This window comes from Ictidomys tridecemlineatus, chromosome 11, assembly GCF_052094955.1.
Source record: "Ictidomys tridecemlineatus isolate mIctTri1 chromosome 11, mIctTri1.hap1, whole genome shotgun sequence".
Lineage (NCBI taxonomy): Eukaryota > Metazoa > Chordata > Mammalia > Rodentia > Sciuridae > Ictidomys > Ictidomys tridecemlineatus.
The window spans coordinates 10,730,080-10,744,100 of record NC_135487.1 but is presented as its reverse complement, the minus strand read 5'-3'; the positions used below and the strand labels follow the sequence as shown (position 1 = coordinate 10,744,100).

The window sequence follows — 14,021 nt, the reverse complement described above, 5'->3', positions numbered from 1 at the left end:
TTTTGTTTGTAAATTTAAGTGTGTGGGCTTTTGTGTTTTGTTTTTGGGACATTCTATTTTTCCCAGACTGATCTCAAACTCATGGACTCCAGTAATCCTCCTGCCCTAACTTCCTGAATAGCTGAAGCTACAAGCATATGCTACCATACATGGCTTGTTTTTAAATTTATGAATTAAAAGTTCTTCTTCAGTTCCATTTTTACCCTCTATTCCCTTGTTTTACTTAAGTTTTTGATCATCTGAACTCTCTGATTTTATTATTTCTTAATATGAAGTCTTAATTCTTATTTGTCAGAATAAGAATTAAGATTTGGGCTGTAGCTGGGCATGTTGGCATGTGCCTATAGTTTTAGCTATTTGGGAGGCTGAGGTAGAAGGCTAGACTGAGCAACTTAGCAAGATCCTACCTCAAAATTAAAAATAGAGCTAAGGATGTTTAAAACAAAATGGGTTGTCTTTTTGACTTTCAAACAAATTTCTAAAATTGTTCTTGTTAATTCATTCAGCATGCTACTGCTGAGTGCAAAGATTGTGTGTCAGGTACTGGGTATAGAAAATGGAATTATTTTCTTGTGTGCCCTAATGAGAAGAAGAGGGGGAGGCAGCAAACAACTGCAGTCCAGTAATTGATAGGATGTAGGCAGGTACTGAATATTTTGGGAGTAGGGAAGGAGAGGTATGATTTGCTTGAATTGAGCATTTCTGTAGCCCAGTGCAATTTTGAGTTTACTACTGTTATAATTATTTGCATTTTTCTTTCTTAAACAGTTATCTCTCTTCCCCTTTTCTCTTAACTGGGAATTGAACTCAGGGGTACTATACCATTGAGCTACATCTCAATCCTTTAAAATTTTTGAGACAGGATCTTGCCATGTTGCCCAGACTGACCTTGAACTTGTGATCCTCCTGTGCCTCAGTCTCAAGTTGCTGGAATTATATGCACGTGCCACCATGCCTGGCTCAGTATCTTTTTTTTTTTTTTAAACCGTTAGTACTTACTAACAACAGCAAATCCTTTGGATACTATATACAGGTACAAGAGAGCAGCCCTAGGAATTGGTCCATTTCTGACAACTTTGCAAGTCATCAGTTGCTTTCATTTAATATCAGCCATTGTAAAGAATGGTAAGACAGTAGGCAGATGGAAAATTTGGGAAATACTTTGTTTTTCTATTTCATTAAAAGGAGTCCTAATTGAGAAACACAGTGTTAACTATTAAAATAAAACTCCAGCTGACATCTGTTATTAAATTTGGAATGTTTTGTAGAAACAGCTCTGAATTTTGCATCTCAGAGTAGCTCACAGTTTTCTAATAGCTATAATAGTTATGCCAAATTTTTCTATTCCTAGACTTTGTCAAGACATTGACTGTACGAAACTAAGGAGTTTCTAGATTATGAGTTTTTGTTAAGGAGTTTCTAGATTGTGAGCTTTTGTTAATGTAGATAAAATATTAAATAGTGTATACATGTGATTAAAAACACCTAAGGAGTTTCTAGATTATGAGTTTTTGTTAAGGAGTTTCTAGATTGGAGCTTTTGTTAATGTAGATAAAATATTAAATAGTGTATACATGTGGTTAAAAACACCTATTGAGTACAAAATGTTTTTTAGCTTTTGTCCAAAAGATAATTCTGTGAGTGGCAAAGAATATTAGTTTAAGAAACAGTAATTTTTAAAAATTCTCTTATCCTTCTACCTCTCTGTTCATTCCCTGAAGGCCTGTATATTCATTAGTGCTCAGCCTGCATGCCTGCCTCTGTGACTTCCTTATCCTAGTGGTACTCAAAGGCTGTTCTTTCCCTACCCGCTCAGGCTTCTTTTTGTACCATGAGTCATTTGTCATACAGTGTCTTGTGTTGACATATTTACTTATGCATGTGTCTTTACCCTTAGGGGATAATCTGTGAGAACACATAGTGGCATATCCTTCTTTGTACCTTTCCTGGGATCCAAGCACAGTAGTTTTGCACACAGCAGATATTACATTTTTGAATGCATGAAGTAAGTTAGAATTTTATATTTGATCATTTTTTCACTTCCTGTAAGTTTCATTTGATTTGGTACAATGACGATGATAATAATGGTGGCATATTAATAAGGCTTATTATCTTAAAATGAATCATATTATGAACTTCTGAAATTCCTCATTTGACAGTGTTTTATATTTTCAAAAGTAGCATTTTCTACTTTTTTATAGCCACTGAGGTGGGTAACTTCTTGATTTCATAATGGTATCTGTTTAAGTTTGCTGCTTTGTCTTTGAAGCCTCAGGAGTCCTCCTGCTGAGTAAGGGATGTTCTGGGTGCTTCTGTTTAATTCAACTTCCTCTTTTTAAATTTTTTTTTGTACCAGGGATTGAGCCTGGGGCCCTTAACCACTGAGCCACACCACTGAGCCACATCTCGAGCCCTTTTTGTACTTTATTTAGAGAAGGGTCTCATTGAGTTGCTTAGGGCCTCGCTAAATTTCCAATGCTGGCTTTGAACTTGCAGTCCTCCTGCCTCAGCCTCCTGAGCCAGTGAGATTACTGGTGTGCACCATCACACCTGGCTTTTTGTTGTTGTTGTTATAAGCAATTGAACCCAGGGGTGCTTTACCACTGAGCTATATCTCAAGCCATATGTAGGTATGTGTGGATATGTATATGTGTACACACACACACACATACATTTTTTAACAAGTTCTCACTAAATTGCCCAGGCTGGCCTTGAATTTGTAATCTTCCTGCCTTAGTTTCCCTAATTGCTGAGATTATGTTTTGAACCACTTCCCTAGCCAGCTTCTCATTCTGTATGTCTCAATGCTTCATTTTACTATCATTATGACTTTACTTTTTTTTTTTTTTTTTTTTGGGTGCTGGTATTGAATCCAATAGCACTTTTCCATTGAGCTATGTTTCTAGTTATTTTTATTTTTTATTTTGAGACAGGGTCTCACTACATGACTGAAGCAGGCATATACCACCATGCCCAGATCCTTGTTTCGTTACTCCCCCCCCCCCAAAAAAAAACAACCTTTGAAATTGTAAAGAGTAAACCTGATGCATTTTAAATCTTCAGCTTCCTTGTAGGTAAATGAGGTGAATTCCAGCTTTTATAAAGACCTGTTTGCTCCAGGGGATTATCTAGATGTATAGCAGCCAAAGACACAGATTAATCACATTTTGCACGAAACCCCACAATGATTTTATATGTATGATGAAGTAATTCAGTTCCCATCTTTCACATGCATGTATATTAATGAATGTGATTTTTGTGAAACCATTTAAACTTTGTCACTCTTTGCATTGTATTAGGTCTTCTCATTTTCCCCAGAGTGATGGAGTTTGGGAAAACACAAACTGAAGTTAACTTAATGGGATCCAAACTCCTTTAGGGCAGAGACCATTCAGAGGAGCACAAAGTTTATAGACATTTCAATCTTGGATTTCTTTCTTCTTCCTACCCTCCTTCCTTTCCTTTCCTTTCCCTCCCTCCCTCCCTTCCTTCCTTCCTTCCTTCCTACCAGGGATTGAACTCAGGGTCACTCACCCACTGAACCACATCTCTAGCCCTATTTTGTATTTTATTTAGAGACAGGGTCTCACTGAGCTGCTTAGTGCCTTGCTTTTGCTGAGGCTGGCTTTGAACTCACCATCCTCCTGAGCAGTTGGAATTACAGGTGTGCGCCCTAGTGCCCTGCTTCTATCTTGGATTTCTTTAAGTTGCTTAACTCTTATAGGCTGTGAGTTCCCTGCAGTAAACTGTATCATATCTTGATATGTGCTGTCTTTACAGAATCATTATGAAAAAGGTAAGAACTTTCCTTTTTTAAGGATAGAGGGTTTTCCTTTCTTACTGTATGACATATCCTAAGTCACACAGCATTAATGCTACAAGCAGTAACTACGTCTAACAGTCTCAAAGTCGTGTGTGTGTGTGTGTGTGTGTGTGTGTGTGTGTGTACACCAGGGATTGAACTCAGGGCATTTGACCATTGTGCCACATCCCTAGCCCTATTTTGTATTTTATTTAGAGACACGTTCTCACAGAGTTGCTTAATGCCTCACTTTGCTGAGATGGCTTTGAACTTGCAGTCCTCCTGCCTTAGCCTCCCAAGCCACTGGAACTATAGGTGTGTGCCACTGCGCCCAGCTCAAATTCTTTTTTTTTTTTTTTAAGAGAGAGTGAGAGAGGAGAGAGAGAGAGAGAGAATTTTTTTTTTAATATTTATTTTTTAGTTGGCGGACACAACATCTTTGTTGGTATGTGGTGCTGAGGATCGAACCCGGGCCGCACGCATGCCAGGTGAGCGCGCTACCGCTTAAGCCACATCCCCAGCCCCTCAAATTCTTAATTTGAATTTTTACCTCAGAAGGCAGAGGGTTTGGATTTTAGAAAGTGATTTTGGGATAGGAATGTGTCTTAGTGGTAGAGCACTTACCTAGCATATGTGAGGCCCTGGGTTTACTCCAAAGCAGAAAGAGAAACACATTTGTATTTAAATGGATTTGATATAATAGTTTTTTAGGGGAAGAAAATTCTCTTGCTGGTCATAGTGGCATATGTCTATAATCCCATGGCTCGGGAAGCTGAGGCAGGAAGATTACAAATTTGAAGCCAGCCTCAGCAACATAGTGAGGCCCTAAGCTACTTAGATCCTGTCTCAAAATAAAAAAATAAAAAGGTTTGGGGATGAGGCTCAGGATATGAGTGCCCCTGGGTTAAATCCCTAATAACCCTACTGCGGGGTTTCTGTTCTCTCGACTCAAAGGCTCGGGGATTACTCTAGTTGAACTGGGCTAACTGGGCTGCACGAAATAACCACACAAGAGACACAAATACCTTTTTCTTTGGGGTCGCTGTGACAGCTCCTCTGACCTTAAGGGTCTGCAGAAAGAGAGAGCGAGTGCTCGTGCTGACCCTTTTTATTGAGGAGAAGCTATTCAAATGAGGCAAGGGGTCAGGTTTCAGGGGGCTGAGCCTGTCTTCATGATGTCCACTGTCAGCAGGTTGACTGACACCTGGGTAGGCCACACCCAAGGGCACAGTAAGAGGAGGGGACACACACAAGGCACTTCCATGGAAGATTCTATCCTAAACATGGCAAGGGGTTCTATTACAAAGGAAGATGTGAGCGTAGCTTTATCCATGGGGCTGTAGCAAGATACACCCATGCCCAAGTCACCGACCCTCGAACCCAAGAAAGGTGGGGAAAACTCTGCCACGTTTCTGTGACTGAGCACCTCAGCACACAGCCAGGGAGTGTGACTGGATATAAGGTTGGTCTCCCAAGCCCTATCCCACCCCCCCCAAAAAAAAATTCTGGGCCAATTAAATGATTTCTAAAACACTTTCTTTTTGACCTGGCAGTGGGCGACTGGGTGTGGCTTATGAGCCTGGCAACAGACTCTCAGGCCAGTGTACACCTTAAAAGGTCAGAATTTGCCAGGTACTGTGGTACGTGCCCAATGACTCAGGAAGCTAAGGCAGGAGGACTGCAAGTTTGAGGCCAGCCTCAGCACTTTAGCAAGGCCCTAAGCAACTTAGCAAGACCCTGTCTCAAAAATAGAAAGGGCTGGGGATGCAGCTTAGTGGTGGAGTGCCCCAGGGTTCAATCCCCAGTGCCCCCCAAAAAGAAGAAAGAGTTTAGAATTTGCCAGGCATGATGGCCTATACCTAATCCCAGCTACTCAAGAAGCTGAGACCTGAAGATCTCAAGTTCAGGGCCCACTTGTGCATCTTAATATAAACCCTGTTTTAAATATTTTTTAAAAGGAGCTAGGGATGTAGTTCAGAGGTAGCATGCTCTGGATTCAACCTCTAGTACTTGGGGGAGGGGAAGTCAGAATTCAAGGACCAGAGATATATACTAATAATGACCAATAAAATATCTTGACAGCATCCAGTGGGTTGGGTCTGCTATTTCCTGAGAAATGATACAATTTCTCACCATAAAGGAGTTCTGAGTAGAAATGCCTATAAACTTTATGCTCATCTGAATGGTCTCTGCCTTCAAGCAGGTTGGATCCTATTAGGTTAACTTCAGTTTGTGTTTTTCCTGAAATTATCACTTTTAGTAAAATGGAAAGACCTAATATAAATGTAAAGAGATTTCTTTGGGCTGGGGATGTGGCTCAAGCGGTAGTGCGCTCGCCTGGCATGCATGCGGCCCGGGTTCGATCCTCAGCACCACATACCAACAAAGATGTTGTGTCCACCGAGAACTAAAAAATAAACATTAAAATTCTCTCTCTCTCTCTCCCTCTCTCACTCTCTCTTTAAAAAAAGAGAGAGATTTCTTTTAAACATTTGGTAAAAATCACATTCATTGAGTTAATGCACATACATGTGAAACATTTTGTAGGGCTTCTTTTGGCATGAAAACAAGAAAAACTCAGCTTCAGAATGCCTTTGTGTCCTCAGGGAGTATAAGTGATGGTTTCATAACCTCATCATGAAGTGAAAATGAAGGGCTGTGCAGATTGGCACTGGGCATGCAATTACTGAGGAATTTCATGTGAGCCCACTCCTGGTGTTCTCCTGGGCATCTGTGCCAGGGTCAAGCTAGCAAAAATGCCTTCAGGGTCTGAGACTTGATGTTTTTGTGGACAGAGAAATGGTTTAGTGGATGCCTTTGTTGAGACTTGCCAATTGTACTTTTAGAAGATTTGCAAGAGGAGTAGATTGGTTTGTTGAATCAAACAGATTTATTTTGCTTGGGAAAAATAGTAACATAAATGACCTTTATAGTCTCCATTGATTCAATTTGTTCTGAAGCAGACCTTCTAAGGCTCATAGTCTCTCAGAATGTCTTGCAAAGTAACCAGGCATGCTAATGCACGCCTGTAATCCCAGCAAATTGGGAGGCTAAGGCAGGAGGGTGGCAAGTTCAAGGCCAGCCTGGGCAACGTTAGTGAGACCCTGTCTCAAAATTCAGAAAGGCCTGGGATGTAGCTCAGTGGTTTAGTGTCTCTGGGTTCAACCTCCAGTTTCTCTCTTTGTCTCATGTCCACATACATGAGAATGTTGTACAAGGGAATGGCTGTCTATAATTTAAATGTGAATGAAGTAGTCAAACTCAAGAAGTCTATTTCTTTGGACTCAGTGATTTTAGAGCAGAAGGGAGTTAATAAAGAAAGTAAATAAATTAGGGAAATGGCCAATAGGAAGTGATAATATGCAGGGGAACAAAAAATTGTGATTTTTTTTCCTTTGCCAGAAAAACATTTCTGATTTTTATTTTTTCACATGACTATACCCTCTTTTAATACAGGAGTTAAGGCTGGAAATGGAGCTGTCTATTCATTGAAATACAGCTCACTCAAATCAGGTTGGAAAAGACCTGAGATCCTATATCTAACATAGTTGAAAGCAAATTAATTATGATACTCTTGTTTTGGGTTGGGGGCTGGGAGGAGGGAAATGATTTCCTTTGGTTGCCACTGCCTCTGCACCACAGCACCAGGAGGATTTAGTCCGCTCTACTAACCCAGGAACTGCCAGTTCCCCATTATCACCAAGATCCTAGCAGCCAGGTTGCTAGATGCATTTGCGGCATTGTGAGCTGTGAGCTAATTCAGTAGATAAACAATTTTTGGAAACGATGAGTGTTGATTCATGTTTCCATTTTTTTTATTGATCATTCTTCCAGTTTTCAAAGATGTGCATAACTAGTATATGAATTAAGGAGTGGTAGAGATGAGGTGAGAGTTTCCTGTCCTCTCTCTTGCCCTCCCCCTCACCTTTTTTGTTGTGGTTGTTCTAATCAGATATACATGACAGCAGAATGTATTCATTGTACACAAATGGAGCACATTTTTCACTTCTGGTTGTAGGGTCATACCATTTGTGCAATCATTCATGTACCTAGGGTAGTGATCTTCATCCCATTCCACCATTTTTCCTACCCCATGCCCTATCCCCAGCTCTTCCTCCCCTTTACTCAATCCAAAATTGCTCACCCCCACCCCCATTATGGATTAGCATCCACTTATCAGAGAAAACATTCAGCCTTTGATTTGGGGGGATTGGCTTACTTTGCTAAGCATGATATTCTCCAACTCCATCCATTTACCTTCAAATGCCATAATAATAATTTTATTCTCTTTTAATGCTGAGTAATATTCTTCTCTGTGTGTGTGTGCATGTGTGTGCATTTTACAGTTTCTTTATCCATTCATCTATTGAAGGGTCCCCTTAACTTTTGCAACATTTCAGATCTTTCTCAAAGTCCCAAAGTATATTTTCTTCCTATTATTCTTTTTATCAGTGCTAGAGAGAATGCTGGATGTTTGTAAGATAGAGTGGCATAGTGAACCATCTGGGTAGATGTGTGTGGAACAAAGCAAGTAAATATAGAGTAATAAAATTATCTCAGATGTCTCTTCAAGAAAGGGCTTGCATGCTGGACATGGTGGCACTAGCCTGTAATTCCAGCTGCTTGAGAGGCTGAGGCAGGAGAATTGCAAGTTCAAAGCTAGCCTCAGCCTCTTAGTGAGGCCCTAAGCAACTCAGAGAGACCCTAAAGGCTAGGGATGTGGCTCAGTGGTTAAGCGCCCTGGCTCAATTCTCAGTACGGGGTGGGGGGGAAGCTGGCTGGCTGGCTGCCTGCAAAGGAGTGTAGCTGCCCCTGTTAGCAGCTTCAAGGTCTACCCCTTGGAGCCAAGGTCATGCTCTTCCTAGAGGGGTCCCAACCAGTGGCTGAGCAAAGCAGTGATGTAAGAACTTCTCCCTGTCCCCTTATATTGTGTTTCTTTAACTGGCCATCTGTACTAGCTTTCACAGGCTTTGGCAGTCTGTAATCTAATGTCATTCCCCCCCAGTCCTGCTTCTTCCTCTCACAGAAGTTACTCATTAGTCAACCTTTTTCATTCTTAATAATGTTTAGTATCTGCTTCCTGAAGAATCTAACTTGGGACACAGTTCTTACATAAGTCACCCTGTTTCCTTAATTTTACCCTTTTTATAAAACCGCAGTCCTTGTCTGCAAAGGCTTTGCATGCATCAGTGGTTTTCTCTATACATTTATGGTCTTTTCAGAAAATTTAAGGAATACAGATAAGTACAAAGAGGAAAATATTAAAATTATCTGTTATCTCCACTAGAAGTAACTACTGATAATAGCTTTTTTTGGGTAAACTTCAGAAAAGTTCATAAGTACTCAGTTCAGTGAATCTTTCATGAACAGAACATATCTGTGTAACTAGTACCCAGTCAGGAAAACAGAACTTTACTAACATTTTAGGAGCTTCTCATTTGCTCACCACTGTCCTCATTTGTAATATAAGTACAATTTAAAACTTGACATAAGTATAATCAGGTAGTATATGTAATAACGTCATCTTTTGCTCAGTATTATGTCTGCAAGATATATCTGTGTGTATGTACTCTTCATTCTTGGCTGTATAATATTCCACTGTGCGAATGTACCACCATTTATCTTTTCTGGACATTTGGGTTGTTTCAGTTTTTATTCCCTGGATCTATTATGATGTTTTCTGTGGTAAACGTTATATTATCACATAATTATATGTAATAATTATAGCTAATTATTCTGGGTGCATTTATTATGCTCTTAAGTGACTTGTTTTATGTAAAAGCCAGGAAAAAAAAAATGTTTTGTTTTGCTTTTGCAGTGCTGAGAATCAAACCAAGTTTTGTACGTGCCAGACAAGCTTTCTTGTCACTAAGCTATGCCCACACCCCCCAAAATGGTATTCTTAACTCATATCCTCAGAATTTTATTACTCTTTGCAGGACCCAGAGTTAGTTTTTCCTTTAAGTTCAAGATCTTGGATCATTGTTACTGGCCAATGGAAGCTACCTGTTATTCTCTTTGTGGTCTGTGTCGGATTTTTTGAGTTAAAGGAATTAGTTTTCCAGTTTTAAGATTATACCAGAACTTGGCTGCCTTCCTGGTTTCCACTGTGTGTGGGGGTATAATCAGATCCTTTGTAGGTGGGCTTGGGTCTTGAGCTCCTCCTGTTAGATTAAGGTGGCTCACAACTACTGTGGGGGAAGTACTGAAGAGAAGAAGTCGTAGTGAGGGAGGAAATCTGAACAGCCTGAGTCCTGGGCTGCTGCTAACAGTCTGCAGGATGTTTGTTTCTTGTCTACTCCAGCTGTCAAGTGGAATGTCATGGCCAGCTCCTCGGACAGTGAAGATGACAGTTTCATGGCTGTGGACCAAGAAGAAACTGTTCTGGAAGGGACAATGGAGCAAGACGAGGACCCCCACCCAGTACTGGATGTCGAGGAGCCTAGACATAACAGGTCCATGTCTGAGCTGCCAGAAGAGGTCTTGGAGTATATCCTGTCCTTTCTCTCACCGTATCAGGAACATAAAACTGCAGCCCTTGTCTGCAAACAGTGGTATCGACTTATCAAAGGTACTGTGAAGGCAAAAGCTTTATTAATAAACCCTTTCAAATTGTGTTCAATGATTTATTTTTAGATTCCCAACTTCCTTTTCTCCCTTAAATGTATTATGATTATAAAACTTAATATAAGACAACCCATTTTCCTTTTTTTTATTTTGGTTGGTTTTATGCATAGCTTGAATATATAGTATTTAAAATGAAGATTTACAGTTTAAAAATGAGGATTCTTTTTAAAAGCTTCATATTCTTTTTTTTTTTTGGTACCAGGGATTGAACTCAGGGTCCCTCAACCACTGAGCCACATCTCTAGTTCTCAGGGTCTGAGTTGCTTAGCACCTTGCTTTTGCTGAGGCTGGCTTTGAACTCAAGATCCTCCTGAGCCTCTGGGATTACAGGTGTACACCACCACACCTAGCTCTAAAAGCTTCATATTCCTAAAGGTGATTTGGAAAAAGTTCTGTTGTACTTGAATAGGTAATGCAGGCATGGATATGAGAGAACTATAAGAGCTAACATGAATATTGCTCTTACTGTGTGTCAAGCACTATTGTAATTGCTCTCGTCTCACAACAAACTACAATAGAATGTACTTCATTTTATAGATAAGGAAACTGAGGAGGGCAGTAACTAACTAAATCAAGGTCACACAAGTAGTAAATGAAGGATGGAAGATTCATATTCAGTCATTTTGGCTTTAGAATCCTTGCTCTTAACTAGGATATATACATACACACACACACACACACACACACACACACACACACACAATCTCTCAAAGTAGCTTATTTTAGCAAAATGTGATCATGAAAGCATTTACTACTTAATTTTATCTTTAAGAAGCACAGGCCCTCTGTGTATTTTTTACTTTTTTCTTCTTGTAGATTGAACTCATGGCCTAGTGCATGCTAGGCAAGTGCTTTACTACTGAACTACTACATCTCTAGCCCTTTTTAAATTTGAGACCTAGTCTTGCTAAGTTGCCCAGGCTGGCCTCACACTTGCAATCCTCTTTGCTTTACCCTCCTGAAGAGCTGGGATTTCAGGCATGTACCGCCATGCTCAGCTAGGTGGGTTCACTCTTAACAATGTGCATTCTATGAGTTTGACCAAATGTACAACGTACATCCACTACTATAGTACCACATAGTAATGTCACTGTCCTAGAACTCCTCTGTGCTTTGCCTAGTCATCCTTCCCTTTCCCCAATCCCTGCAACTACTGATCTTTCTTCTGTCTCCATTGTTTTGCCTTATTCCAGAATGTCATAGCCTTTCAAATTGGCTTTTTTCACTTAGTAATAAGAATTTCTGTTTTCTCTATGTCTGTTCATGGTTTGTTAGCTCATTTCTTATTAGTGAAGAGTAATAATCCATTTTCTGAATGAACCATAGTTCATTTATTCATTCACCACTAAAGGACATTTTCCCTGCTTCCCAAATTTGGTCATTGTGAATAAAGCCATTCTTACCATCCATGGGCAGGTGCTCCTATAGATGCAAGTGTTCAGCTCCTTTGGGTAAATACCAAGGAACACAGTTGCTAGGTAATGTGGTAAGAATTTGTTCAGTTACATAAGAAGCCACCACACTATTTTCTGAAGTGGCTGTACCATTTTCCATTACCACCAGCAACAGATAACAGTTCCTATTACACATCCTCAACACCATATTTAGTTGTCATTGTTTTGGAATTTCCCCATTAAAATAGGCTTATCGTAGTTTGTCATTTTAATTTACAGTTATCTGATGATAAATTTTATGGAGCATCTTTTCATATGCTTATTTGTCACCCATATATCTTTGGTTAGGTGGCTGTTAAAGTCTTTGACCCATTTTTAAAAATTGGACTTTATTTATTTGTTTATTTATTTTGTGGTGCTGGGATTGAATCCAGGGCCTTGTGCATACAAGGCAAGCACTCTATCAACTGAGCTCTATCCCCAACTCACTATTTTTTTTTAAATATTTTTTTAGTTGTGAATGCACACAATAATCTATACTTATTTTTTTGTGGTGCTGAGGATAGAACCCAGTGCCTCACACAAGTGAGGTAAGTGTTCTACCATTGAGCTATAGCCCCAGCCACCATGTTTTGTTTTGTTTTTTAATGAGTTCTTGGACTGGAGTTGTGGTTCAGTGGTAGAGTACTCACCTAGCATGTGTGAGGTGCTGGGTTTGATCCTCAGCATCACGTGAAGAAAATAAGCAAACAAATAAAATAAAAGTATTGTGCCCGACTATAACTAAAAAATAGATATATAAAAAAAGAGTTCTGTATATGTTTTGGATAATACACCTTTATCAGATAAGTCTTTTGCACATATTTTCTCCCACTCTACAGCCTATTCTTTCATTCTCTACAGTGTTTTTAGGAGAATAGAAAATTATAATTTGGGAGGGGGTCACTAGGAATTGGACCCAGGGGTGCTTTGCCACAGAGCTACTTAGATCTTCAACCCTTTTTATTTTTTATTTTGGGACAGGGTCTTACTAATTTACTCTGGGTGGCCTCGAACTTGGGATCCTACTATCTTAGCCTCCCAAGTTGCTGGGATTATAGGGATGTGTCAATGCACCCATACAGAAATTTCAGTGAGATCCAGTTTATCAATTCTTTCTTTCATGATTTTTGCCTTTGGTGTTGTATCTAAAAAGTCATCTCTAAATCTAGGGTCCATCTAGGTTTTCTGTTACCTTCAATGAGTTTTATAGTTTTGCATTTTACATTTGGGTCTCTCCATTTTGAGTTAGTTTTGAAGGTATTCTGCTTTCCTTTTTCTGAATAGATAAGCTCAGTTCAGCACCATTTGTTGTAAAAGGCTTTTTCCTCCATTTTCTTGGCTTTGCTCCCAGTTAAAGATGGTGTTTAACCGGTACAGTGGTGCACGCTGGTAATCCCAGCTGCTTGGGAGGCTGAGGCAGGAGGATTGCAAGTTAAAAGCCAGCCTCAGCAAAAGTGAGGGGCTAAGCAACTAAGTGAGACCCTGTCTCTAAATAAAATACAAAATAGGGCTGGAGATGTGGCTCAGTGGTTAAGTACCCCTGAGTTCAATCCTGGTACCTTAAAAAAAGCAAGCAAGCAGTGGGCATATGGATTAAAAATATTCTAATTCTTTTTAATTGTGAGTTCAGCTAAATTGAATTTATCATACTATGGGGATAGTGATCATCATGGAAAACATATATAACTATGTACTGTGATTCTGCTTAAAGATCTACTAAGGTTGCATAAATTGAGAAATGATAAATTCTTTCAAAATGTAACATAAAATTGATTGGACTTTTCCTTCAGAAGTTTGCTCTGATGTAATCAGAAATTGAAATGAATGTGTTAGAAATAGGTTGTTCCTGAAACATAAAGCTTTCACCTTTTTAAATAGGCTATATATATATATTTTTTTTTTCAGAGTAGAAATTAGAAGTTTATTAAAGGACAGCAGAAAAGACTTCTCCCGGAGGAAGAAGGGGACCCAAGAGGTGGAATCCCTAAATAGGCTATATTTTTTACAGAAGTTTTAGGCTCCTAGCAAAGAACTGCTAAGTTCAGGAATTTCCCATATGCTCCCTGTCATTCAGCCTCCCTCTTATCAGCTTTGTCCACGTAAGTGGAACATTTGTTACATTGACACATTATTATCACCTAGAGGTCATAGTTTGT

At 39.6% G+C, this 14,021-nt stretch overlaps 1 protein-coding gene across 7 annotated transcripts in view; it reads left to right on the top strand.

Annotated features, from left to right (window-relative positions):
- Fbxo42 (F-box protein 42) overlaps positions 1 to 14,021 on the top strand; it is an 80,606-nt gene that overhangs the window by 21,239 nt on the left and 45,346 nt on the right. For 6 of the 7 annotated variants that reach the window (XM_005317499.4, XM_078025394.1, XM_078025396.1 and 3 more), the window contains one exon: positions 10,107 to 10,373. In XM_005317499.4, the coding sequence (XP_005317556.1) occupies positions 10,124 to 10,373 (250 nt within the window). In that variant the 5' untranslated portion in view covers positions 10,107 to 10,123. Of the gene's footprint in view, positions 1 to 10,081; positions 10,374 to 14,021 lie in introns of those variants that run through there. The other variant, XM_013362891.4, reaches the window with a different exon arrangement.